The sequence below is a fragment of the Gymnoscopelus braueri genome (assembly GCF_963280865.1).
Source record: "Gymnoscopelus braueri genome assembly, chromosome: 12".
NCBI lineage: Eukaryota > Metazoa > Chordata > Actinopteri > Myctophiformes > Myctophidae > Gymnoscopelus > Gymnoscopelus braueri.
Window position 1 is genome coordinate 16,650,529 of NC_137614.1, and position 27,133 is coordinate 16,677,661.

The 27,133-nt window shown below is 42.1% G+C and overlaps 1 protein-coding gene across 3 annotated transcripts in view; it reads left to right on the plus strand.

Annotated features, from left to right (window-relative positions):
- Window positions 1–1,573: 1,573 nt before the first annotated feature.
- The window catches only part of kif1b (kinesin family member 1B), a 90,205-nt gene continuing 64,645 nt past the window's right edge, over window positions 1,574–27,133 (plus strand). For all 3 annotated transcript variants that reach the window (XM_080445270.1, XM_080445271.1, XM_080445272.1), the window contains exons 1-5: window positions 1,574–1,873; window positions 3,297–3,447; window positions 23,283–23,359; window positions 24,031–24,210; window positions 25,910–25,978. In XM_080445270.1, the coding sequence (XP_080301396.1) occupies window positions 3,342–3,447; window positions 23,283–23,359; window positions 24,031–24,210; window positions 25,910–25,978 (432 nt within the window). In that variant the 5' untranslated portion in view covers window positions 1,574–1,873; window positions 3,297–3,341. The remainder of the gene's footprint in view (window positions 1,874–3,296; window positions 3,448–23,282; window positions 23,360–24,030; window positions 24,211–25,909; window positions 25,979–27,133) is intronic.

A 27,133-nucleotide genomic window follows, 5' to 3' on the forward strand; every position in this document is an offset into this window, starting at 1 on the left:
TGATCCCGCTGTGATTGGTTTGTTGGTTGTCATGAAACTTCTAACTAGAATAGATAGACACAGCATCATCAGTTTAAAATCACTATGCTTAAAATGTATAATCCGCACATTGGAAGTATATCTAAAAAACGTGCGCCTGACATACTATATACGAGGCCTGTTTGTTTATGCAAGATCGTCTCGTGACATTTAAGAAGCAGTTAGATTTTACCGTATCTCAGCGTTGACTCTAGCCCTGATATACTGTCATAATATATTATATGACAGTCATGGATTAACTTCAACATAGTATTTTCACTTTCTCCCTTTTTGGTCCGTACATCTGCATAAACATTCACATTTCAAATATAAATGGTGTATTCCATGGCCACGGATGTTACAATTATGTACGGGCCCCCAGAAGTACCCATATATTCCGTATTGTTCAATAAACAGCATTTTAATCTGATCGGTGGCCATTTTCTCCATATGCTTTCAACTACGTGACCCTATCGGTTGGGAGGTGTATTGCACTCATACATTATAGCTATGAGGAAATGGCCACCAATCAGATTAAAATGCTTTTTATTCAACAATACGGAACATACGGGTACTTCTGAGGGCCCGAACATAAGTGTAAGATCCGTGGCCATGGGGTAAGAACTTTATATTTGAAATCTGAACGTAAATATAGATGTACGGGCCAAAAAGGGAGAAAGTGCAAGCACTATGTTGAAGTTCATCCATGACGGTCATGGCAGATGAGATGACTGTCTTGGATCCATGGCTAAGATTGACCGTACTTCAGCGTTAGCTCTAGATTGAAAAGTTTTAGATGTGACTTTCCACGTTCCTCTTTTAAATGTGGCAATGATAACCCGTCTAAAACAAACATGGTACCGCTATCGCTACTGTCCCAAGCAGGCAGTATTGCCAGGTTGTGCGAGAGAAACAAGCAACCAGGTCTATGAAAACAAGCCCAAAGGAGCAACTAGGCCATGCACATGACATGAGCACTTTATCTACAAGCTCACAACGCGTCGCATCGCTTGTAAATCTGCTATTTTCAAACTCTCTTGCAATAAAATGTGGAATATTTTAAACGTTTTTGAAACATTCCAACAACACAAATGCTCCCTGGCGCAAAACATTTTGATTAAAACATTTGAGAACCACATGTTTGAATAATAATTAAAACATTTGGAAGTAAGCCTAAATAAGCAACTACACTTTAGAAACAAGCCCAGAAAACCGCAACTACCAATATTTTCAAGTAAATTAACAGAAAAATAAGTTCAAAGTTGCTTATAATAACCGGACATGGCAACCCTGCACGCAGGCCTACAAAGGGCAATGATGGTCGTCTCCTCGCGTCAGCCGGTTGCCTGGCAACCAAAATAGCCTATCACAGCGCGACCATCCTCCTTTCAGACTATGGGATATATAGGCCACCGTGTCAAAACGACACAACTTCTCATTAAAGGATCACCATTGGCTCGTCAAACCATTAGTCACGGACGGCTCCCCTTTCATTGGTCCGTCAGGCTGTCAATCAGAGCAGGGGAGAGGGAGTTGACGTAATCTCTTCGGTAAATCAAGGCAATCTATCAATTCCGTTTCGCTGGTGTGCAGCAGATAATATACGGCCTGGCTTTTCTATAACAATTGGGGAAATAAACTCGTCCAAAGAGGCACCCAATGCAGTGAAACCCATCTGGTGGTGGACAACATGCTGCTATGATGGGTGTTTTTCATCAGAGTGGACTTCATCATATCTTCTCCGCTCGCACATTCTGATAAACCACATTTTGACGCCCACTAGTTTTCCGCCTGCTTTCCTTCAGTCATATGGTCGGTGTTCCTGTTTTTTCCTGCGTGAGAAGAATCTGCTAAAGTGAGTAAAAACATTTAACGGTATTGTGTTTGTTATGTTGGCAGAAAGTGTTGTTTTTTGGGGGGGTTGGTTGTTCCGCTGTGTTGGATTTTGAGGGCTGTTGATAGATACTATAGGACTGGACTGCTTGGCTGTCCCATTGCCTGATGCCTAAAGAAACCCCATTTATACTTCACCATTATGACGGAGTTGGACGCCAAAAATTTTCCAGCATAAGACGTGTCGCACGGTGAAGTATAAACGAGGCTTTAGTTAAAAATGACAGCTGCTCATCTCGTTTATAACATGGAAAAAATACATTTAGCCTATGTTTACATAATATTGTTTACGTGTACAGTAATTGTCTGCTGTCTGCGTTATCTTCTGTTCTTTCTGAATGCTGTAGAATAGATGTTGAGGCCAAGGCTGTCTGATAAGATAAACCTTTGATGACACAAATCACGGTCCCCAAGAAGACATCCGTATCCCTCCACACCCCACTGTCACTGTCTGTCACTGATGAGTGACATGTTTGTTTCACCTCTAGTCTGGACCCAATAGTTACATTGTTTCATTCCTAATTGTCAAGGCCTGAATGAAAACAATGTATCAAGACCGTTTTTAAAGGGGGGGGGGGGTGTACTGTTCTGGAAACAGCTTCGGGGCCCCCATCATACTTGTGTGTGTGTGTGTGTGTGGGGGGGGCATGACATTTTTGACATATGACAAAAATATAACATTTTATTTTATGCTTAGGACAATACTATAGGTATAGCAAGCAGGCCTGTCTAGCTCCCCCTCCCTCCCTCCCTCCCTCCCTCCCTCTCTCTCTCTCTGACTTTTGCCTATCTACCCAAATAGGGTAGATAAAATTTCATGGGCGTATGCTTTAGCAAGTATGGCTGACTGCACGGACAAGATGAACAATATATTTATTTATGTAGTAATGATGAGACCCAAGAAGTACAGCTTTATTATCAATTGTAAAGAAGACATACTGACTTACTGTATATAGTATGATCAGTAGTTGCATGGCCATGGCGAGCTGCTCTTAAGGACATAACTGGCAGGCCATTTTCTTTTGAACACAAGGCAGATTTAAATACGTTGTACAGTTGATAAATACTTGCTGCCTGTATTTGAATGGTGAAAGATTTGCTTGATTGTTTTTACCAAAATAAAAATGTCCCCAGCGCTTTTGGTCGGCCATGTTTGTTGTAGGCTGTTATGAATGGAAATGGAATATAGGAGGAATAAAGCTATGTATGGTGGGGACTATAATGGAGCTGCTGCAGTTTAGAATGTACCCTGGACTGGACAGATGCAAGCTGTTTTTACTATTTCATTCTGTTAGTTGTTGAGTGTGTTGTCACACTATTGCATTCTGTTTGTTGTGAGTGTTATGTTATTCATGCAAACACAAATGTTTTTATACTTCTTGCAGGAGGGACATATTTGGAATCTTAAGTGAACGTCCTTAACTGCAACCATGTCGGGGGCGTCTGTAAAAGTTTGCGTTCGAGTTCGGCCCTTCAACTCCAGGGAGACGGGCAAGGACTCAAAATGCATCATTCAGATGCAAGGGAACTCCACCAGTGAGTAACACACACACACACACACACACACACACACACACACACACACACACACACACACACACACACACACACACACACACACACACACACACACACACACACACACACACACACACACACGCTATCTACATAGTGACACTATTATCCAAGTTTATACTCCCCTGCCGTGTAGTACCAATTCACTTCAGTACGTCATACAATCTCCTGTCTGCTCTTGCTTCAGGGGTCTTATTTGCGAACAGCAGAATGAGCAAACTGAATGGTGGACGGTTGAGGAACAAACAGCCTGAAAGGGAATAAAAGGCATACTGAGTGAAATTCCTCCTCTTTTGAAAGGGGTGCATGCCTGAGGAGTCTCAGTGTGAGAAACGCTGAGTTAGTCCATTGTGAGGGACAGGGAGGTCACCAAACAGTCTACGCTTTGGGCCCCTCCCCCATGCAGTGTTGCAGAATGCAATAATAGTTATTGTAGTTTTATACATGGTTTTATCATTTCTGTAGTTTGCACATATAGTTTGGCAACACACACTCCCTTCTCGGCACATAGCTCCATTTTAAAGGACAGTATGCTGTATGACAGTTGCAGATTTTTGGTCAAAAGTTGGCCATTTTAAATAAATATTTACGGTAATTACATTTTCAAAAAAACATGGGAGATTGAGATCCAGTATTAAAAATATGGAGTTTAACCTTCGCAGATGTATTGTTTAATGTAGAGGTGGAGGAAGCATGTAAGGAAAATGACCTTACTTTATATTCAGTTGCAGTGTCAGCCAATGCAATTTGTCTCCCCTCCGACAGCATATAATCTGGATCGATGATTAAGATGGACGCTCAATAGATACACTTAATATGCTGCCCAGAGCTTGGGCTCCTTCTGATAACTAAACTTGGCAATGTCATGTTTCAGTTAGACTGTTGGATTTTACATCTCTGTATGTGTGATATGACTCTCCCAACAAAAAACAAACAAACTAAAAAAATTAAATAACTTAATGTTCCATTGGGGACTTGATTCATTTAATTAAATTCTGTCTCCAAAGCTCATGTTCAAATAATAATAATAAAAAGCCATATTGCAATTTGTCTAGATACTTTCTTATAATAATTCAATAGCGGTGTGGTGCTTATGCCCGTGACATCAGATAAACCAATCCATCACTGTATAGTATACTAGTCATGAAAAAACAGTTTCCACACTTTGTTACTCAATCATCCTACTCATTTGAATATAGGTTTGTGTTGGCTAAATGTGCCATGTGCTTCTGTGGTAATAATTGTATTTGTGTGAAAGGCCAGAGGATATCTGTGGCAAAACTACAGGGCTTACACATGTTTTGTACAGATTCAGCCTCTTAACCTGTTACTGTGAGTCACTTGCCATTTCAAATGGCAAGCTTGGCTGACCCCAAACACATTGTTGCGTGTCTCATTAAAAGCATTGGATCAATACCATCTCCCTGACGTCAGGTTACCCTAGAGACGTTAAATGACCCAATAACAAGACAGGGTCTTATTACGGCGTAATAAGCGTGGATCTCGGACGTCATGTGGCCACTCTGACGTCAGTCAGCCATGATGTATCTATGACATACTGTGCATGTTTGGGCCAGGTTTCAACTCGATCTGATCACCATTAAGTATGATGAAAAAAACAATGCGTGGAGGTAATTCCTTGATGTAGGCCTGTTGGCAGCATGCACAAGAAATTGTGACATTTGATCGGTCCAGTGGTTTGTGAGATTATCCCCGGACAAACTCGCAGACAGACAGGCAGGCAGACAGACCCATTTCTATACGGCTCGCCTCCTACAGAGCCACGCAGTAAAAAATACATTGCCAGAGACCCTGTGAGAAACCTGTTCTATTAAAACAGGATCCCATGTATGTGTTTGCCTGGGGCTTGTTCTTTCTGTCACTGGAATCATATCAGCCTCATTAGACTAAGCCCATATGAATCTAACATAAGATCAGGCCTTTCCTACCAGATACGCCTCACTTGTCCTTTATCTCTCAAACTCCTCCAAAGAGAAGCTTTCTGTCAAATCCCTAGTACTTTCGGGTTCATATAGCATCAGATCCCTGGGTTTTCATCATGCCAATGACACCCAGAGGTGCTGGAGGGTGACTTGAGGTTTGTAGCAGAGCTGCAGTAGAATATGCAGTGTTTTTCTTTTCTTTTTTGGTGGGGGTAGTGTGTAAGTGAGGGAGAGAGAGAGAGGAGGCTGCAGTAGTGTCTACTCTACAGTACCTCCTCCTATCACATGGGCAGATTGCAGAGCAGAATGGGAGGCTGGCAGGCAGCCATACTCTTCCCTTCATCAGGACTCCATTGCAGATGGTATGCTGAGAATGCTGTCTTATTAGCGTGATGAGCGATTGTGGCTCGCTTGTGTCGCAAACACACACATGCACACACCTATGAACACACACACACACAGCCCTGATGATATGATGTGTTGTGACTTGTGAGAAAATACGCTTTTTCTCTACGTCAGTCGCTTATGGTTTACTTGCGTTCCTCATGCATTGTTTACATAGGCCATACCCCTACTGGTTCTTTTTCTGAAACGCTTCCAGCAGCTGTTTGTTCTGAAAGGCCAGAGACTGTCATGGCTTGGGTGATGCATAGACATATTCATACTTTTTTCATCTTGAAAGCTAAAATTGTATAGCGTAATTTTGAATTTCAAAACGAGTAAGCCATTTTATGATATGGATCCAATCATCATAAGATATTTGCCATTTCCGACATCGGTAGTCTTTTGTCTTTAGTTTCTTTACAGCCTTTAGCATTTGTTTGTTTATTTTAGTACTTTTTTTAGTGCTATTAGCCTTATGAAGGCTAGCATAACCTGGGAGCGAGAGCTGTTCTGGTAGATTTGGGGTGTTAAATGTATAGTTGCTTGGTCAGGTTGTACTGTAGATGCTTGGCGGCTGTGTGGATCAGGCCATGACATTCCCCTCATTGTTGCCATGTGCTCAAGGGCATGATATGTTTTGGTGTGTGTGTGTGTGTACTGTGTACCTCAGTAGAACAAAGATTGTGTGGGTGCAAGGGTAGGATATGCTTCGCTCACTGTCTCGCTCTCTCCAGTCTCCACCGTGCTTGGAGGACTGTGAAAAATAGTGAGCAGGCTCAGACGCGGTAACTTGATTATCCAGTGTGCAGGAGAGGTGTTGTCCAAGGCCTCCAAGAACAGGCTTGGAACTAAGTAAAGGCCCCTTTCAGCAGACACTCTCAGACATACCACAGCAAATGCAATTACCATGTAACAAGCTAGGCTTTTGGGTTAGCAGGACTGCTCCTCCAAATGTGAGAGAACCCCACGACTTCAAAAGCCAGCCTTCATTAGGACCCTGATGTGTGCACCACGTTGGTCTTGGGCCGGTTATGTAACCCATGTGTTATGTTCTAACTATCAACCAATGAGTAGTTACTCATGTATGTACAGCCCAATGAGGCTGATGACTACAGTAAAGAGAAGACAGTTGGTCTATGTTATGTCTGTTATGTCAGGCCAACAGCACTGAACAAAGCTGTGTAAATTGGATACACATTGCTTGCTCATTGACCTGTTACATTGTTTTATTTTTTTCAAAAACGAGTTATCTAGCTATTTTTTTACATTTTCAAAAGTTTCAAATAGAGCTCATGTGATTAAAATGAAGAAAAGACTCATATCGTGATATTACGATATCCCAGATGACATCTTGTCTCAGATCATCATGATATCAATATAATATTGATATATTTCCCTTTTCCCAGCCCTATGTTGAATGGTCCGTTCATGGATGATATGGGCCCACCCATTGATGGTTTGTCCTCTCTGAGCAGGAAGTGGCAAAGCTCCTGAATGTTATATTATCTCATGATGGTGCTTAGGGAAGGTCAGGTCACTGTATCGGTCAAGTCTACCTCTCAGATACAATTCTGCTGAGTTTCCTCTCAGAGCCAGCTAAGGGAAAGATGCCCTAAAGATCACCTGCAGATAAGGATCGAACAAGGCCCACCATTGCCTTCCAAAGTATATTAAATGTATAGATGTGTAATTGTGTATTAATGATCTCCGCCAGGCCGGTAAACAGAGATTATGTTTTTGCCCCTGTTTGTCTATTTGTTTGTGTGCCTGTGAGCAGCTAATCTCAGGCACTGTTGGACCAATCGGTGTAAAACTTTGAACGCACACACTCCCAGTAGGCCAAGGAAGGACCTCTGCCCCAAATCTTTCAAATCAGCCTCATGGCATTGGTGGTGCTGTAACAGACAGATTCACGTTTCTTTAACCGTAGGTCATACAGTCACAGTCTTTCCCCTGGATTAATATAGGTCATGCCCATTTCTAAACAAAATGTCCCCCCATTTTTTGCAAAACACTTGTTTGTGATCAAGAAGTATCTGCTAGATGTTTCATATTCCATTCCCATTGGCTACGATTGACTTCCAAAGTTTGTGGGCTGTGGGGTAGCACTAGCCAACCCAGTCTGGCAGAGATCTGCACTCTGAGGAGCGTACTTTTCTAGTTGATCATGTTTCGATTAGACCCTGACCAGTTTTGCCAATATATCGCCATTTGATGACATCGGTATGGGCAGTTACGCAGCCAACATGTCCCAATGTGATGTATTGTGCTTGTAGATTGGCTATTTTAGAAATCTATTTGAGCTTATGGGGTTAAATAAATGTATTACATTTATTTGTATTTAATATTTATTTGTTTGCTTATTCATTGTATAATTAATGTTCATATTGAAGTTTATGTATATAAATGATCTATCAAAAGGTTGTTTGTTTTTTGTTCTATTTGTTAAATGTTTTTTTTAATTGATCGGTTATCGGTGGACTCTCCAAGATCGGGATCGCCGTTGAACCCCAAAACATTTGGCATCATCACCTTTTAGAAGGCCACTTGGGCCTGAGGATGTATGCACAAGTGAAGGGAATTTTGCTCTCCCCCAAGTCATCATGACCAATAAATAATCTTTGATGATCATAATATCTAGCAAAACAGTCTGGCTGATCAATAATTATGTAATTGTTCAGCCCTACCTCATAGCCCTCCATCGGGTCATCCCTATGTTCCCTGGGTTCTATGTTCCCCGCTTACCTTAGGGTTATTGTAAGCGGGGAACATAGATACGCTCCCCCCTCTATGATTGCATGTGTGGGGTAATGGTTGAGGGTCTCACTGAATAGCAAAGTGACAGGATAAGACCAAGGCAGATTGTGAGCAGGGGTGTTGCACATGGAAGGTCATCTTCTTACCATTGAACTCCGTGGAGACAGACAGGGCTGATTGACCTGATTAAGGCCAGTAATCCTCCTGCATGCCTCAGGTTGCCACGCCCTGCCCACTGTAATCCCGCTGACCCTTGTAGTTCCACCAAGACACACACACACTCAGGGTGTCGCATTCCTGCCCGACTGATCGTCATGCTTGTGATTGTTTTGGAGCATGACACACACACACACACACACACACACACACACACACACACACACACACACAGACACAGACACAGACACAGACACACACACACACACACTAGTTGGTGATCATCAGAGAGATGCATTCCTCACTGACCGACATGATGTCGAGCTATGGGAGGCTTATTTCTCTGTGTTTATTACTTAATTGGGATGGTCAGGAAAGTTGTTAGGATGGGATGATTTAGATCTTGTGAATTTAGGTCAAGACACAATCCGGTCCATGTGCTGCTGTTTACTTATTTTTCTGCAAACTATTTATAACATGATGTGGTCTGCTGATACTATCAGCTGTTCTATCACCTGCGAGTACCATGAATTTCAAAGTGTTATTCTGTGTATGTTGATCAGAAGCACATGATTTGGCGTAATTTCCGCACCACAGGAGTGAGGTCTCATGATCCCATTTGCACTCTGTCTGTTTCAATGAAACACTGTACACAGTCAACCATTTATCCAACTGAAGTCGGATACAGAAGCTTAACAAAGATGTGTATGTGTGTGTGTGTACAGTATGTGTGTTTGTATTATCTATCTTCTGACTGTCTGTCTGTCTCTATAAACTGGGGGCAAAACAACATGTTGTGAGCTTGTAGATTAGCTTTTTCTTTCTGTGAAGAGACTGTACTGTGAAAAAAGGAGTGGACCAAGTACAGTATAGTGCCCTGGGGACCTCAGTCTTAATTGAGCAGCCCTACAGCATAAGTGCATCCTGAGTGTTATTGTTACTATGAGAGTGTACAGATGTTGGTTCTACTGGTACACATTAAATGCACCAGGAATATGGTATGTCCTGGAATTCACTTGCCCAGGCAGAGGTCAGAAGGGTAAAGTGATAAATGCTCTCGTACATTGCTGTTTTTGCTCTCTAGCTGACCACACACCCCTTGTGGCTTTCACACTCCTCACTTGTGTTGACTTTTCACCACCCTCTCCATTTAGTTTCAGTTTACACATATCCGGGAAGCCAATACTTATGCAGAGTTTTGTTACGGCATTGCTTCACTTTGGATTGATTTCACCCCAGCATCAATCCAGTGATGGGCTTGCTTGGTATATGTGACAAATTTGAGATTGCATAGGTCTAGCTTCATTTAAAGTAAGCTTATGGAATAAAACAAAGAAACAGAAAGTTGACCAATTATCCTAGTATCTGCACTCGCATACTTCAAACGTACACAGTAACTGTGTAGTTGACACAACAATCACAAGGTAGACAGTGTGCCTGCCTGGTGAAGCGTTTGGCAGGTAATTCACCACAGGGCTCAGGGATTGGCAAGACATGAGACGGAAATAATGAAAAGATGTACAGTTCTACAAAACAGGTGGATTTCATTACCTTTCAGATTGTACCGTGTGTGCACCTGGTGAATAAAACCTACACGAATCCTCATGAAACTATGAAACTATGCCAGCTTACAGTTTACAGAAACATGAAATGTATTCTGCTGCCCTGATTAATGATGCACCTTGAGATTTACCAAGTATTATATTGCTTTGGTCTGTAGTCCTTTGGATATTTTGACAGTTATGATGAAGCTCTTAGTTTGCATGTTAAGTAGGTAGCTGAGCAAGCAGCAAAAATGCATCACCCCACATTTGTATTATAGTGAGATATTTTCCTATATTGTACATGGCCCCTCAGTATTTTTAGCTCACTATCAGTTCCTTCAGGTAATTGAGTCTCTGTGCGTTAGTTAGTAAGTTAGTTTGCGTATGTGTGTGTATATATTATATACACAAGACTGTGCACCTCTCCCCAAAGATGAGGGATATGAGGAGAGAGAAGAGCAGAGGATATGATGATAGGAGGAGCTGGCTTGAGAGGGGGAGGGGGGTGAATTGTCGTAGCGGCAGAGACGGTGAAAGTCGTGCACAAGCATGAGTCACGTGCGGGAGAGCGTGATTGGGGGGGCACAGTGCACACAGCCGCCCGGCCAGCCAGGAGTGATGGGATTTCAGTCACACCGTTCAAGGCTTAGAAATGCGTGAAATATATACACAGTTTTGCCAAAGGGGGAAAAAAAGATAAAGCTGTTGTCTCTTTTTCATTGTCCTCTTGTGTGTGGATTGGAAGCACTGTCCAGTGTCCCTTACAGTAGATGGATGCACATTGGGATCTGATCCTAGAGACCTGCACTTGGATTACAGTAGCTGCCTGCCTGCAGACGGCAGTATCCATTTTATTAATATTACTCAAGTGAAAGGCCAGTGTTTAGCCCACAAGTCCTTTATTAACTCTTCCCCCACCTAAGAAGGTACAACGTTAAGTGTGTTTTGCAAAAAAACACAAAATAGCGGAAAATCTTGACGGGCGGAAATGAGCGTGGTGGTGTCCTGTTGTCATGATCCAAGAAATCCAGGGAAAATGTATTTTGATTGTATTACTTATGGTTCAAGAGTTAAAGCCCTAAACATGAATTTTATTGGCCTATAGAGCCACCATGAGGCAGATTTGAAAAATGTATCTTCTTTGTCCTAGTGGGAATCTTTCACGGCAATCGGACACTGACGTTCATGATTTGAGCCGTTGTGGTCCAATGGTGCCGGATATTAGCTGTTCACAGAAAAAAGGACGGACAGACACACCTGGCTTGGTGGAGACAATTAGTCTGGTGAAATTCGACTTAACTCCACCAAACCTTTAAGATATGTCCCAGTTTGAGGCTGCCTAAATCATAAGTCGTAATAGTGAGGACTGATCTCATAACATCACTAGGTAATTATTGTGAATCTAGATGGAAGAAGGCCAGTTAATGGAGTTTCTGTTTGTGTGTGTCTCTCGACTCTCCATGTCTATTCATTTGTCGGTGCGTTACCTCGTCGGTCGCCTGTGTGATAGGAAATGCATGGCTAAAAAAAGTTTTTCACACAGCAGCGAAAATGAAAATGCTACAGAATGGATATCCACATTTAGGCACCTATATACCAGGAACGTTGTGGTATGACTTCCTCTTGAGTGGCAGGATCCTATGCAACTTATGGAAGGGGAAGACAATATTGATAAGGCGTCTGACTGTACATCTTGCTCATTGAGGTCATAATTTATATTGTTTGTTCAGTGGATAAAGATTCACCGGCTGTCTACGCACAATGGATGTACAGTAGGATGTGATACTCTTGTTTATGGGTGCAACAGTTAATCAAACTAATCGATTGAATAGATTATGAAAATATAAAATTTCAAAAAAATGATACATTTTTGTGAATGTGAAATTTAGTATTGTAATTTCTTTTTACATTTTCAAAAATACAGCAATAGCCATTGTAGATTGACAGCGCATCACAATTCAACACAGCTTACCTTGTGCATTGGCTATTTTTGTGTGACACTGTTGACACGATAAAGGACATTTTATTGATCACAAAAATGTATTTGGAATATTTTCGGGTTGATGTAGAAAAGTAAAACAAAAACCAACAAGAAACTGACTTCTCGGTTATTCATTTAATTTAAGAAATTATTTAATATTTTGCTGAGAAAAGAATCAATACTTGCAGCCCTACTCTTTCTTGTTTCTAACACAGAGACCAATATAGGTCCAGTGTATTTTTCCTCTGTTGCTTTAAATCAGACTGCGCTCACAGCAGCAGCCCACATCCATCTCCACGCATCTCTGACTTGATGATGCAAGCAGCGACTAAAGGCAGATAATGGTGCGCTTGTTCTGAGGTCATCGCGTTCCTGGCTTACTTCTTTTCTTCTGCACTTTGGCTCGTTACCCTCAGTGGGCTAAAATGGCCATTGAAAATAAAGTGAATGCAGTTTTTTAGTTCGTTTTGTGTCTGTTTGTTTTCACTCAGACCAACACAGCTCTCCTTCCAGACCTTGTTTCATTTCCTCCCACGGGCTGAATTCAGTGGTTAGCAGCTAGCCCTCTGTAGTCCAGGCACGAGCGGCATAGTGTTGGTCACTGTGCTCATTTTGTTTGTATTATTCATGAAGCATGGTGGGGAAAGGGAAGAATTATTTTTGAATCCTTAATTAATAAGTTGGATGAGTGTTCCCTCCCTCTGGTTGGCTCCTTGAAACCTCTGTCTCATGCTGCTGTGCTGTGTTAATACCCTGCAGCTTATTGAGAGGAGAGACTGACACACTCACACACGCATGCGCACGCTCATATGCGCACACACACACAGCAAGTATGCATGTGTAACTCACAGACACACACACACACACACAATTTCCCTTTACCGCAGAGAAGATGCTAGATAAAAGGTGTTAGTCATATAACGGTGTGTGCAAGAATAGTGAAGATCTACAAGCTCACAATGCGATGTGTTGTGAGTTTGTAGATGGGATATCTTCAACATTTTGCCCCTTTTTTACTTTTTACCTATAATGACATCCCCAAAATAGGGTTTGATTATGAATTGATTATTCTATTAACCATTATCAATTATTTGTCAAATAAACACAACATAAATGTCCAAGTATTAATCTCTATTCTGTGGGTTAGTCTTTTGCTGCTCACAAGGTTTACATAAAGCAAGTGGGCACTTAAAGAGAGGCTATGGTTTCTGTACATAGGCTAGTTGAGGAAATCCAGGTCACTGCTGAGTAAAATGGGTGCCTATTGTGAGAAGTGGATGGTGAGAAGTGAATGTTAGGGGCTGTTTCCTCCCTTGTCTATAATGCCTGGTCTCCACTGTTGCCCACGTCCAGCCATTCCGCCTAGGTCATATGATGTGTAGCAGGGATGGATGTATACTCTGCTGTGTGGAGGCTTGGGTTTTGGATGGGGTTTATCTATGTTTTCCAAGTTTAAACTCAAATAAATTCTAAATAACTTTTATATGGCAGGTATTCCCAAGACTGGTCTACTGTATGTAGAATCTGTGTTGTTCTGGTTCTACTTTGATTATTATTATTATTATTATTATTATTATTATTATTATTATAATTTTACAGTGGAAACCGTTTCCTACAAGCCAAACTTTAACAACCTATTCCCTTTCATGGCTTTTACTGGAATACAAACTGTGATCTACTCTCTACTGCAGATATAACACAGTTATATGGCAGTGGGCTCCTGCCCAACTTCATTTTAGGAATGAGATCTCTTGCCTCGGCCTGGCACTTGTGTTGATGGACAATTAATCCTGCGTTGGCTTATGTCTGGAAAAGCTTTCCAGGACAAGGATCTAGTTTTAACTCATTCACTGCCACAATTATTGCTGGCCGCGTTTGCCCACTGCCAGAGATTTTTCATTTAAAAAAAAAAGTACTCAGGAGCCGAGATACAGAATTTTTAAGTTTTAAGTTAACAAGGAAGTGGATGGGAGTGTAGATCTTTAAACAATCATATCTCCTTGGTCTTTGGGTCAAATTTGAAAAAAAAACTAAAAAAAAAAAAAAAAAAAAAAAATTAATTTTTTTGAAAAAAAAAAAATTACGTTTTTTACGTCAGTGGCAGGATTGGTAAACGGGACGAATTACGTTTTTTACGTCAGTGGCAGTGAATGAGTTAAGTGCTGGCTATAGTGGAGTTAAACAGCTGCAGAAGACGTTCACATCTCTCCAGTGGCTGCGTGCTGTTAATTTTGTTAAAGAAAATATGTTTTTTTTGTTATGTTTTTCTGACAGATTATACATAACCTTTTTAATATTGTTCCTTCACGTTGATATGTCAAAGTTGAGAAGAAAAGGTCTTTGTCCCACTATTAAACCAGACAGATTTTCTGCTCAAAAACACTATGAAATATTCCTTCCATGTCATTCATTTAAAATCTCTAGCATAGTGCCTTGTTAACAGCTTGGCATGTCATGGCAACTTTGAGTTCAGATAACACAGGTGTAATTTTTAAGCTGGAAAATGCCCTGTGATGCTATGGAAGCGCAACTAGCTCTGAGGCCCCCTTTTGTCACATTGGATATGTTTTGATTGATCTGGGACCTTTGCTGCAGGAGTGAAGAATGCCCTTTTTGAAGGAGGACTGCCTCCCCAACCCCAATGGCTTTGACGCTCAAATCTCTGCCATGTTACACTGACAAGAGGATCTTTTATCATTTTGTGAACGTTCTGTTAATGTGAAAATGACAAACAAGTACACACACACACACACACACACACACACACACACACACACACACACACACACACACACGTACAGTACACACAGTAAAGGCCCCCTGTGAACCAAAATTGTCATTCAGAGTTTTGTTATCATTTCACTTTCAGCTCTGATTTCCTTTCAGTCTTGTGCCATCATGAAGGCTTTAATTCTCCGTGTCAACACCTGAGAGACAGCCTAATATCCCTCTCTCTTTGTTGCAGTGCTGTGTTTGTTTAGCTTGTGAATGGAGCGCTGCTGGCTTAGCATGTTCTCTCTCTCTCTCTCTCTCTGTCTGGTAGCTTCTAGAAGCCTTTCTATGGCCCCTGTTGTCCTGGCCAGCAGCGAGGCTGCGTAAACGGCTAATATCAGGGGTCACTCGGTTTGCTAGCTAGCTATCAAAATGTCCCAAAGCGTGGGAGCAGCGTTCGGTGAGGCAAGGACTGTGGCGGAAAGGTTGTGCGGCTGAAATCTGCCCATTCCTTCCTGTCACTGACAGTCTGTCGGCATGTGAAGCGCCAGCTGCCATCTGCTGCTGCTGTATAAATAGACGGTGTACGCGGATGGAGCAGCTGGCCAGCAGGCCAGGCCGCTGCCTGCAACCTTTCCCAGTGGTTTGGAGCCAGCTATTGACAGACAACTCCAACTAGCCTTGTGTCCTCTGTGATAGGGATATCTCTGAAAGGAAGGGCTGTTATATAGGGCTAATAATATTAGGGCTACCCATATACTGTGTAGGCCATTATGGTCATGAATAGTTGGCTCAGGAAAAAAACGCTTCCTTTTATTGGAGATTGTGAGTGCATTAACCACTTTCAAGTTGGCGTCCCTATTTTGGGCATGTCGTAGGCAAGAAATCCAAAAATCTACAAGCTTACAACACGTTGTTGATGCAACAAGTGACCTTGTAGATTGGCTTTGCTGTTTTTGAAATGGGGCTTCTGGTGCTTAAAGCTCTATTATGTAATTTTATTTAGTGAGTAAAATGTTATTCTGTCCAATCTGTATGGTAGAGTGTGTTAATACAATATAACTTATACAATTGGGGTGGTTGTATCTGCTCTCCCTGCTCTTCTATTGAGGTTGGACATGGACAAAATCCTGTTTCCTGGTTTGACAAACATTTTGACCTGAAGGTCAAAATTCAGTTTCTTCCAAGAGCAACAGGTTTAACCTGTCATAAAGGTTTCTGCCTCCTTGCAGAGGTCTACCTAAGGTGGGGGTTTGAGAGGAAATTGTGCTGCTGACTTCAGCGTCTTGCAAAATGCTCCTTCATAGAAAGTCTTTATTAAACTTTTTATTTAAAATTATTATAATTATTATTTTGAAACATCATTGTATGAATTCAACATGCTGTACATGTACATGGGACATATATATATCCACGACCTTCACTGGATATATATATATATATATATATATATATATATATATATATATATATATATATATATATATATATATATATACAACTGGGTCTGCATTACCGACATCACGTTGTTACTAAGAGCACTTACAGGTGGCTGCAATTTGGAACTTTGGCCCCTTTGTATTAAACTGTACTTTCATTTTTGTTTCTACATCTTTTATTTCAGCCCGTCGACAAACATTTATTTTATAAAGTAATCAAATTGGTTAGGGCTACATCCATGTAAAAAGGGTCATTGTCCTTTGATGGAGGGGAACAGGCCACATAAAGGCTTGTCATAACAGATTACCTAATGTGTTTTGCAGGCTCTGTAGTCAACTGCAATACCCTGCATTCAATGCATTGTTCTGGTGTCTTCCTGTGCCTTTACCCCCTCCCTCCCTCTCTCCTCTCTCCTGTTAGAAAGGGGCGAAATGACGTGATCAGCTTTCTGAGTAGAAATGGACAATTCGTCTAGGGGTGGGAATTCAGCGCCTCCCCCTAGAGTTAAAATAATTACTCTGAAGTAATGGCACAACTAATGAAATAGTATGTACTGCTGTTAACATTAATAGGATTAAACTTTCTCATAGTCTGACGTCTGGTCCTCCCTGTGGGTACTGTCCCCGGTCTGACTCAACACCTCTGAGCTTAGGAATATTAGTTTCTTACAGCTCCCCAAGCTTACTAAACTCTTAACCATCTTAGGCCAGAAAGATCCAAGCTTTTTGTCAGGAGCGGTCCCCATTCTTTCTTTTTTCATTTTTTTTTCATAGCTATTGTTTTATGTTATGCCCTCGAATCCAGGGCTGTGCAGGGTTTACTGCACTTGGTGCATGCGTGTGCTGTATCCAAAGGAGGTAATCCATATACCACATGCCACAGTTTCTGTTTTGGAGATGTCGGGTTTGCTGTGTTTTGGCTGCAGCAGTCTCAGCTGTTTGTCGAGTTGTGCAGCAGCGCTCAGGCGCTACTTTTAGCACTTAGCGTTGAGCGGCCAGCGAGAACTCTCCGACACCTGTGCTGCATGGCCCTGACAACCCAGCCTTCTTGCAGGCTCTTGCCAAACAGACTGAATGTAACACGTGGAGAGTGTCCGTCAAGAATGTGCCCCGTAAACCCTTTCTGTTTCCTCTTTAAGATCGAGGAACAGTATTAATGATGCTTGGGTGAAAGTAAAATCATCTGTTCATGTTAAGCTCCTGTTTTGCTGCACCAGTCATGGATAAACTGTGACGTAGGTGTGTGCAGTTATCATGGCATGTCAAAATAGATGATACTGAGCTGTAGTGGGACCGAGAGAATTCACCAAAAATAATATATGGTGCCTACGGTGAACTGTTACATCACACTGCTGCACATATGCACACAGACCCCAGGGAAGTAATTAAAATTCCTCAGCCTAGCAGAAAGGGGCACATATGGTAATGACAATGCTGCACAGATATTATTTCAATGAATGTCTGGGTCCTTTCCTTGCAGCATTTAAGACATTTGCTCTGCTTTCTTTTGTTCTTAAATATGCAATTTATTAAATGAATCTTTGCACAGTCTCTGACGTAGGGCAGTGCTCTCAGTTGCAGCTATTGATCGACTCAAGCCAGACAGCAAGCACTTTAGAGGGTCATTGGAGAAGAGAGGCAGACATTTTCAGCCATTTTAGGCCCCACTTGCCTGTTAGTCTCAGGTGAATGGGGGTAGCTTTTAGTCCCCATCTGGTGCTCCCAGACATTCTAACGAGCCAATTACTGGGGGCATAGTTTTCCCTTTTCACATTGTCCTTGTGATGAAGGCCTGGACACAAAATGTCTGCCAGTCACATCCAGCTGTGCGTTGTTCTTGAGATAGCAGGATGTGGTTAGTTAACTGGTATCCACCCATCCTTGAAATGGAGTGCTCCTGGGGAGTCCTGGCACCTTATTGGCCAGGAAAGAGGAGCTGATCTGATCATCCAGATCGCTGGGGATGGGGAAGGATAAACATTTGACATCCCCCCTCATAACCTGCCATCCCACAGAGCCAGGACGCTAGAACAGCAGCTTGCATCTCTCTGTTAGCAGTGAATGAAACTCTCCTGATTTTGAAATGAGCTCCCCCACTCAGAGTCTCAGACTTGCAGAGTTGTCAAACTTGTCGTCCATTTGAGTGAAAGGGAGATAGGACTTGTAACATAATGACCTTATGATGACATCGATTGATTGAATACTTAACATTTTGCAAAAAAAGGCACAGAAAGTACAGTTTAATACAAATACAATGCTAAAAGGATTGAACCGAAGAAAGCACTATGGCTTGTTTCCATTGGGGTCCTGTGTGTTCAATTAATTGAAACATTTAGTGACAGACAAATATACAATACTATGCAAAAACAATCATATAAAATAGTTGTAATCCAAAAGAAAAATATGTACAGTAAACAGTTCTCGGGGGACACAGCGTTGATGGCGCTCTATTCTCTGTTCTCATGGCTGAATGAAGGTTATGCTAACCTGGTATAGGACCAGTCAACTAGTACTTTGTATTTCAAAGAAAAAACGTCCTAGATAAGTAAGGAAGAGACTCTGGCACTCACGTACAGCTATTTACGGGTGTAACTACTACTCTTGCGTTTATCACAAAGAAACAAAAAGGTTTTAATGCACAAGAGGTGTTTCTGATGTTTGCTTATGGAATATGTCATGTAAAAAAAATCATGGACATTAGTGCATTAAGTATTGAGGCGAGAGACAACAGAATGCAATGTGCTGCATCCCCCCCACTTGTGTCACGTTGAGGTTGTTATGGCAACCAGAATCTGGTCCCATACCTGTTGCCATGGTTGAGAAGGGCAGAGTGACGACGTTGCTCATTAGGCAGAAGGATGCGTTGGCCATTTTAACATGCAAGATATGATTCTACGTGGAATATATTTATCAACCATAAATAGAAAGCAGTTTGATGGTTGACATTATTTGTAGAGATATGTTGTATCTGAGCGTCAGCTCATGCAATTGCGTTTTTTGATTCTCTTATAAGAGAAATAAACACAGTGTGTGAGTTAAATTACTTAAGATGGTTTGAGACAGAGGGGAAAAGTAGTATATATATGTATATGTATATATATATATATATATATATATATATGTGTGTGTGTGTGTGGTGCACTGTAACAAACAAGGCCATGTGGCTCTGATTTACTAATTTCTCAACTTCATACTGATCAAGGCCAGTTGGCGATTGAGATTATTTTTTCGCATTCATAATTTGATGACCAGGCCATCGGTCAGTAGGACTCCGCCGGTCATCAAATTATTGGATTCGGAATGCGACAAAAACGTAAAAATCTAAAAAATTCAAGGCTTCATTTGGTGTGCAATTGATAGAAAATAAGTATTTTTGAAAAAGTTAAGGTGGCAGTTCTTCCTTGGCCTATAGTGGAAATGTGCGTGCAAAGTTTAACGGCAATTGGACGCTGTGTTTTGTGCTATTTTGTCCTGCAAACGTATAATAATATCTCTCATGAGAAAACAACAAGAAAAACGGGTGGTGGAGTTAGCTGGGGAAAGGTTTGGAGGGTGGAGGCATCTCAGAGAGTTTTGGGGAGTGCATTCCACAGGTTTGGGGCAGCAAAATCCCTGTCGCCCCAGGTACGGTACTTGGTCTTGGGGACCTCCAAGGAGGTTTGCGTCACCAGACCTGAGGAAGCGGGAGGGGATATGACGTTTGAGGATATCGAAGAGGTAGGGGGAGACAGATTGTTCAGTGCCTTGTAGGTGTTAAGTAGTATTTTGAAGTGGATTCTTTGTTTGACCGGGAGCCAGTGAAGGTCGTGGAGGACTGGTGTAATATGGTCTCTAAACTTTGGAAGCCAATTGTAGGCAATCTGAATGGAATAGGGGAACGAAATGAAATAGCCGCCCTCCATTTATCATGAAATAACCACCCTCCATTTATCATGATTGGTACAGTATGCATTAATTTTGTCATTTCACAGTACTTTTTAAGTCCTTATAATAGACCCTTTTTAATGGACTTATAAAAGACCTGTTCCTATGACGCACGAGCAGATGGACAAGGAGGCAGCTATCTGGGGTGGAGTGGGCAGATGCGTTCATGCCACGTCGTGAGCATGAATCACCACAGAGCGGATGGAAGGAAATGTGCACATTCACCGATGCAGCCTGCACAGCAACCATCCATCCTTTTATCCCACTGATTGCTAGTATGTAGCGAAGCCACAGGGTCCCATTTCACACTACATTGACATTTTTTGGCATTTAGTTGACACTCTTATCAAGATTGACATATAACAAGGGCAGCCAAATAATAAACCTCAATTCCTACATAATGACGAGCCGCCAACAGGTGTGTACGGATCAGAGCCGTAATGCCCGACGGTATTCCTTTATCTCAATAATGATCATGTAAAAGGGATGGTACTGTAGCAGGACAAGAAATGGAGGACGTTAAGAAGATGGGTTTTTCTTTTTATGTCACCATCCTGTCCCACATTATCCCCATAATGATTAAACCCCCAGTTCCTTCGTCCCACTTCTTGCCCCCCCACACATGTGTCCCAAGATATAAGCTCATGTTATGCTGTATTGGCGTGTAGCCCTGTTTCCTATTGTAAGTTTAGCTTGTCATGGCATGGGCATACTGTACAGTACCAACTGGCCCTGTCATGGTCAAACCAGTGTCCTTCATGCCCCTATCTATGCTGCTGGCACAGGGAACCTGTCTGATCATCAGCCAGGTTCTACTGCTAAGCGGCCTCGGTGGCAGTGGAACAGCCTGCCTGCTCTCTCATTAATAACCACTGTGGATTGTTCCAGGAAAGGGGAATAAGGGCGTTAGTAACATAAGTACTACATTTCTACCTCACCCCCTGGCTCAGTTTCCCTTTAGAGACGGGTCAAAGGTGAAACGGGGCTTTATATAGCCCCCCCCAACCCCTTCTCTCGTTGTCTATCTGTCTCCTCTTCCAGTGCCCAAAATGGAAGTCGCTGCACCACTTCGTGGGGGGGGGGGGGGGTAATATCGTTTTTTTACCTGCGCTAGGTTGCATTATTAGCTTCCTACCAAGATTAGAATTTCATCGCAGCAGCAGCTGCCATGTTCATCACATATTCAGACTGGAGCAGTTGGCATTCAGGTTTCTGAGGACACGCTGTGCTTCTCTGTCAGCATGTGACCCATGGAGGGCGATATGCAATCCCCTGCTCTCCGCATCCGCTGCATTATTGATCAGTGCGTTGAAATCCTCTGAAAACACACACACTCACACTCACTCTAAAAGGAGACATCTCTTTGCAAAATGCTCTCAAGCCCCCCTTTAGCTCAAGGAGCGAGTCACAGACCTGCTCGTAATTGGCCCTTTGACGATGCAGGACATTTGCATATGTAAGAGCTAATTATTGCTTTGAGGATGGGATTCAGAGATTATATTGGAAAGCGCTGAAAAGGCTGCAAAATGCCCTCACAGAGTTGCCATTGCTGTGGTTTGATTCCTGAATGTAAATTGGGCTGTGGGGGTTTTCCCTCTGTTTCTATTGCTGGACTGTTTAGATGGTTGCTATGTCCTGGGCACGCCCGTTACTTCAGCCATGTCTGCTCCTTTTTTTCCACTCACCCTTCCGCTCCTCCTCCTCCTACCCTACCCCCTTCTGCTCTGATGGTGGAGGTATGCATTAAGTCTGGCTGGCCCCAGCCAGCTCGTTGAATTGGCCCGAGTGCAAGGCAGCTTTAGCCAACTCGGGCACAGTCTGTCAAGGGATATGGGTGTTGAGTGTATACTGTATGTGGGGGGACAACTAAAGTCTAGAAAGACCTTACAGTACATTCATTCCTTTGGCTGTGTGTGTCTCCTCTTTCCTTTCCCTGTTCCCCCCCCTTTGCCAATACCACCGCAGAGGCTTAGTCTGCTCTTGGGTGTGGAAAGCTCGTACATCTGTGTCGTGGGACCAGCAAGCATGTTTGAAAGGGATGACATGCCAGACATGGCTGCAGATTGTTGTTCATTAAGAAATGTCTGTGTGGCCATAGGGAACGGCTGGGCAGAGCAGGAATGTTGTGGTGTCATCATCATGTCATGTCATGTGCACAACAGGTGATGGTTGGCTGGCCAGGAAGGGAAGGGTACATGCTTTACCATTAACTATCACTGTTCTATTGTCTCCTTTTTAACCACATGAACCCTAGCGCCCCTATTTTTGGTTGAATATTTGGCAAAAAAAAGCAGATCCACACGCTTGCAATGCGACACACTGTGAGCTTGTAGATCGGCTATGTTCACTGAAAATATTTGGTGTAGAGGGGAAAACAGGTGTGGAGGAATAGTTGGTGTAGAGCCAGTCTAAGTATATATGTTTAAGTGGTTAATAAGCAGTGCTGCTGTATGTAGTACACAGATCAAGGATGAAGATAGTGATTATTACACACATGCAGTTGACTTTCAGTTCACGGAAGAAAAAAGAAGTGTGACTTTTCGTTCCAAATATATCTGTGTTAGTGCCGTGATTCATTGCACAGGAAGTTGATGGACAATATTTACCAGCCATGTTTGAATGACATGTTGTGATTTGTCCATGATGTAGAACTGTATGTTTTTACAAATCCTACATACATACATACATAACTTTTTCTAAAAGATTTCATCTTCAAATCAGTACCCATAACTAAATGTATTGATGCATGGGCTGTCATATCCTTGCAATGTATGTTAATCCATTAGTAAACAAAACTGAAAATAGTAAAACAAAGAAAAGCCTATGATGGCACAAAATCACTGTGCATAGTGCTTGACGTTAAACCGGAAATAAAAGGAAGTGGCCGTTATCTTATCTTCACACTTGTTGTTGCCAAATGTTAGTGGTAACATGTATCTGTTTTTTCTCCCAACAGTCATTTCCAACCCCAAACAACCAAAGGAACCAGCAAAGTCCTTCAGCTTCGACTACTCCTACTGGTCACACACTACGGTGAGCCTGCACATTCACATCCTATTAACCCATTCAAATCAGGAAAGCATCTGTGTCATTTTAGCTTTATATATATAGCAACATAAGATTTTCAGAAAACTCTGAGGATTTAGAACGGTGGTTCTCAAAAAGTAGCAGATATACAAGCTCACAGCGCGTCACTTGGTGCCACGCTGCGAGCTTGTACATCTGCTATTTGAGATTTTTTTTTTAATGTGTTTGAATTTTTTGCACACAAATCTTCTCTTTTGGGGTCCCTGGCACAAAACATTTTTGGATGAGGGGGTCCGCAGCCAAATACATATCATATCATTTTAGGGGTCCTTGGCACAAAAAAGATTGAGAACCACTGATTTAGAAGGCATTATGTGGAATCAGCCTCAGGTCTTAATGGGCAGGGGTGCACATAACTGGTGCGCAGAACGGGACCATTTATTTGGTGAACGGGATTTGGTGAACGGGACCATTTATTTGGTGCGCACCAAGTCACATCTCCAGGTGCTCTTCTGAGTACTAGACCTAAAAAGTTATGTGCACCCCTGTTAATGGGTTAACAGCATCTCCAACATCTGACAACAAAGTGCAATTATAATTATATACTGGCCAAGTTTGATACAGCCTGAGTAGATTAAATATATGTATTTCAATATGCGTTCATATCTTTCCCACAGCCGGAGGACCCCAGCTTTGCATCACAGAACCTTGTGTACAATGACATTGGCAAAGAAATGCTGCAGCATGCCTTTGAAGGCTACAATGTCTGCATTTTCGCTTACGGACAGACAGGATCTGGCAAATCTTACACAATGATGGGCAAGCAGGAGGATGGACAAGAAGGAATCATTCCCATGGTAAGTACAGGTCCCTTTTAGGCACAGGAACTTTCCCTGAAGCTCAGGAACTTTATCTTGTTTTATCTCTTGGTTAAATCCTTGGGCATAATTTCTGGGGCAAAGAAAAGTCCCAGAAAGTCCCTCACACCTACAACTCATCTAACCCCTGCTCATTATCAATCCCTGCTCTCAAGGTAGTATAGTTTTGGAACTATCGGGATTGAACATCACTGGTTGGTCAAGCGCTAGGTCTTGCTTGGTGATAAATGTTACACATGCGCCATGTATATAAAATGGATGGAACAGAATATCAAAAAGGACATTTTAAAATGCTCAATGTGGAAAAAGCTTATTGTACCAAAACAACAACCCAGGAACATCAACTTTTGGCAGAAATCAATGTTTATTACCAGTAAGGAGGAATAACAAAGTGTGTGTTCCTGCGTTTGCATGTTAATCTGTTTACTTATAATCAGTTTCTATGGAGAGGAAAATGCTTAACATTAATTATTGTTTTGCCTTCGGATTACGTTGTCATTTGGCAGTTGATGGTGTCTATGACCAGTAAGGTGTGCGAGAAAGTATGTTAGCATGACCCAAAATAGGCATGGCTGCAGATCATGTAGGTCTACCAACGATCTCAGCCCAGGCGTGTATCAGCTGCAGCTGACCGAATAATACGACACAATGTCCCCATTCAGATACCTGGTTGAAAATGGCGTTGAATACCCACCCCCGCAGCACTCAGCTTCCTGTCTCTGTGCAATCTACAATGTCCGGTTTGGTAGTTTATGACAAACTGCCGTTTCAAATTAACACGAGCGATGGGGTACTGAGTCTGACGCATTTCAACGCATATGTTGCACGTGCATTCAGTCAGCTACAATAATAGGTTGTCGCTTAAAACTGAGCAGCTAAGCATTCTTCTCTGAGAGCATACTGCATTAAGAAATTAGGTTCCTAGCATTAGAACATCACAATTGAGTTACGGTGTTGACGTCCAGTGGCCTGGATGTTGAGGATGATGAGGTTACTGGAATGTTCTTGGCTGCCACTTGCCTTGATGAATTTTGTCAAGTTACATTTCTGTTTATTTAATGTCTTCTTACCTGGCTTCATCTAAGGTAGATTGGATCATTGGATGTCCAATTTCATCAACTCTATGGGCTTGTGAACCTGGCCTTATTTTCAGTAGACAAATGTTACTCCTTGTAGTGATCTTTCTAAATCAGACCCAACCTATTTTTACAAACCTCCTTGATCCAGATTCAGACTGCAAAATATCAGCCAACTCTAATAAAACCATCCAAACACACTTAAAAAGTCCTTTCCATTTCTAATATGTCTCTCCCTTAAGACACTGAACTGGATCCCATATTGTTTTACTTGTGTTTAGTTATTTCATGTTTCATTTTTTTAGACTTGTGTTTAGTGTTACTGTTATGTTTATAGGTCTTTTACTTCATATTTACTTGTTTAACTCTCCTTTGTGTCTCGTTATCTTTGTCTGCCTCCTGTTTTATTTTATGCTTCATATGAAGAGACTGAATATCCCAGCTAGTAGTCATATAAAATATTATGCACCGTTTTTTATTTTCCTTTGTCATTTATCCATAACTTATCCATTGATCTCATGTCTCTATCTCCTTTACATCTCCTTTTCCTTCCTGAATGCAATTAATTGACGGTAAAAATGTCTTCTCTCTCTGCCCCTCAGCTCTGTGAAGACCTGTTTGATAAAATCAATGCAGACAACAACCCAACGGAGCTCTCCTACACAGTTTCAGTAAGTGAACGAGCTTGTTCACGTTCACGGCAATGAATCTGTTCTTTTGAATGAATCTATTATGAACGTCTCATCACTACTCTGGGGACACCACCTCCTTTTTTGTGTAGAAACAGGAACTCGCTTTGGCTCCTCCCCTTTCTTAGTCCACTTCCTCCTGGGTGCTTCTGTCTCAGGGGACACCACCTCCTTTTTTGTGTATAAAAGTCTCGGTTTGGCTCCTCCCCTTTCTTAGTCCACTTCCGCCCAGGTGCTTCTGTGTTTATTGCTACTAACAACAACACTATATGTTTAAGGCAGTGGTTCTGACAGATTCAGCTGTTGGTAGAATCTGTCTTGAGAGATTACAGAAGTATAAACTCTGAGTTCTACTCGGTTACGTGCAGGTGTCGCGCACTGAAAAACGCAGCATTGTGAGCTTGTAGAGGGCGCATCACTGGCGTGTAACTCAGGCTTAGGGTGCGGTCACACATAAGCAACTGAAACAGTTGTATCCCGTTCACTTCCATTTTACGGGAGAGAAGGGAGTGGAGCTTATGGTTGCACCGTGTTGTACAACTGCTAATTTTGGTGTGCAACACCGGCGTGCAAACAAGTATAAATCAAGCTTAAATTAGGCTTTACACTTGCCTTGTTCTGTCTCTGATGAACCCTCTGAAGTCATGGTGTGCTGTTCACTGCCTGCGGTGTTGGGGTCTCTAATTCTCTTTCTCACCACTTCCCACACTCGCCTTGTTTTCTCCCTCTTTTTCTGTCTCCCACCCCTTCTCTGTCTCTCTCATGAACCCTGTCTCACCCCTTCTCTCTCCCTCTCTCTCTCTCTCTCTCTCATATGAACCCTCCCAAGTCTTGGCGCTCTGTTGACTCTGATAATACATCAATCTCACATTGACTGCAGCTTCTGAGCTCTGGGGTTTCCTTAGCAACGGCGCTATTAGGACGTTATAAGCTGTGCAAATATAAATGTCTTGTTTGCTCAAAGCTGAAAGACAAATTTGAGTATGAAAATGAAATGCTAGGTGATTCTAAGATTGTATTTTGAGCGCTGGCTATTTCGTTCATGCTGTATGGTAATTATACCCAGGCGATGTATTGTATTGTATTGGATTAGGTCACCAGAATGGATCTGTGTAATGACATACATTTTTATAATGC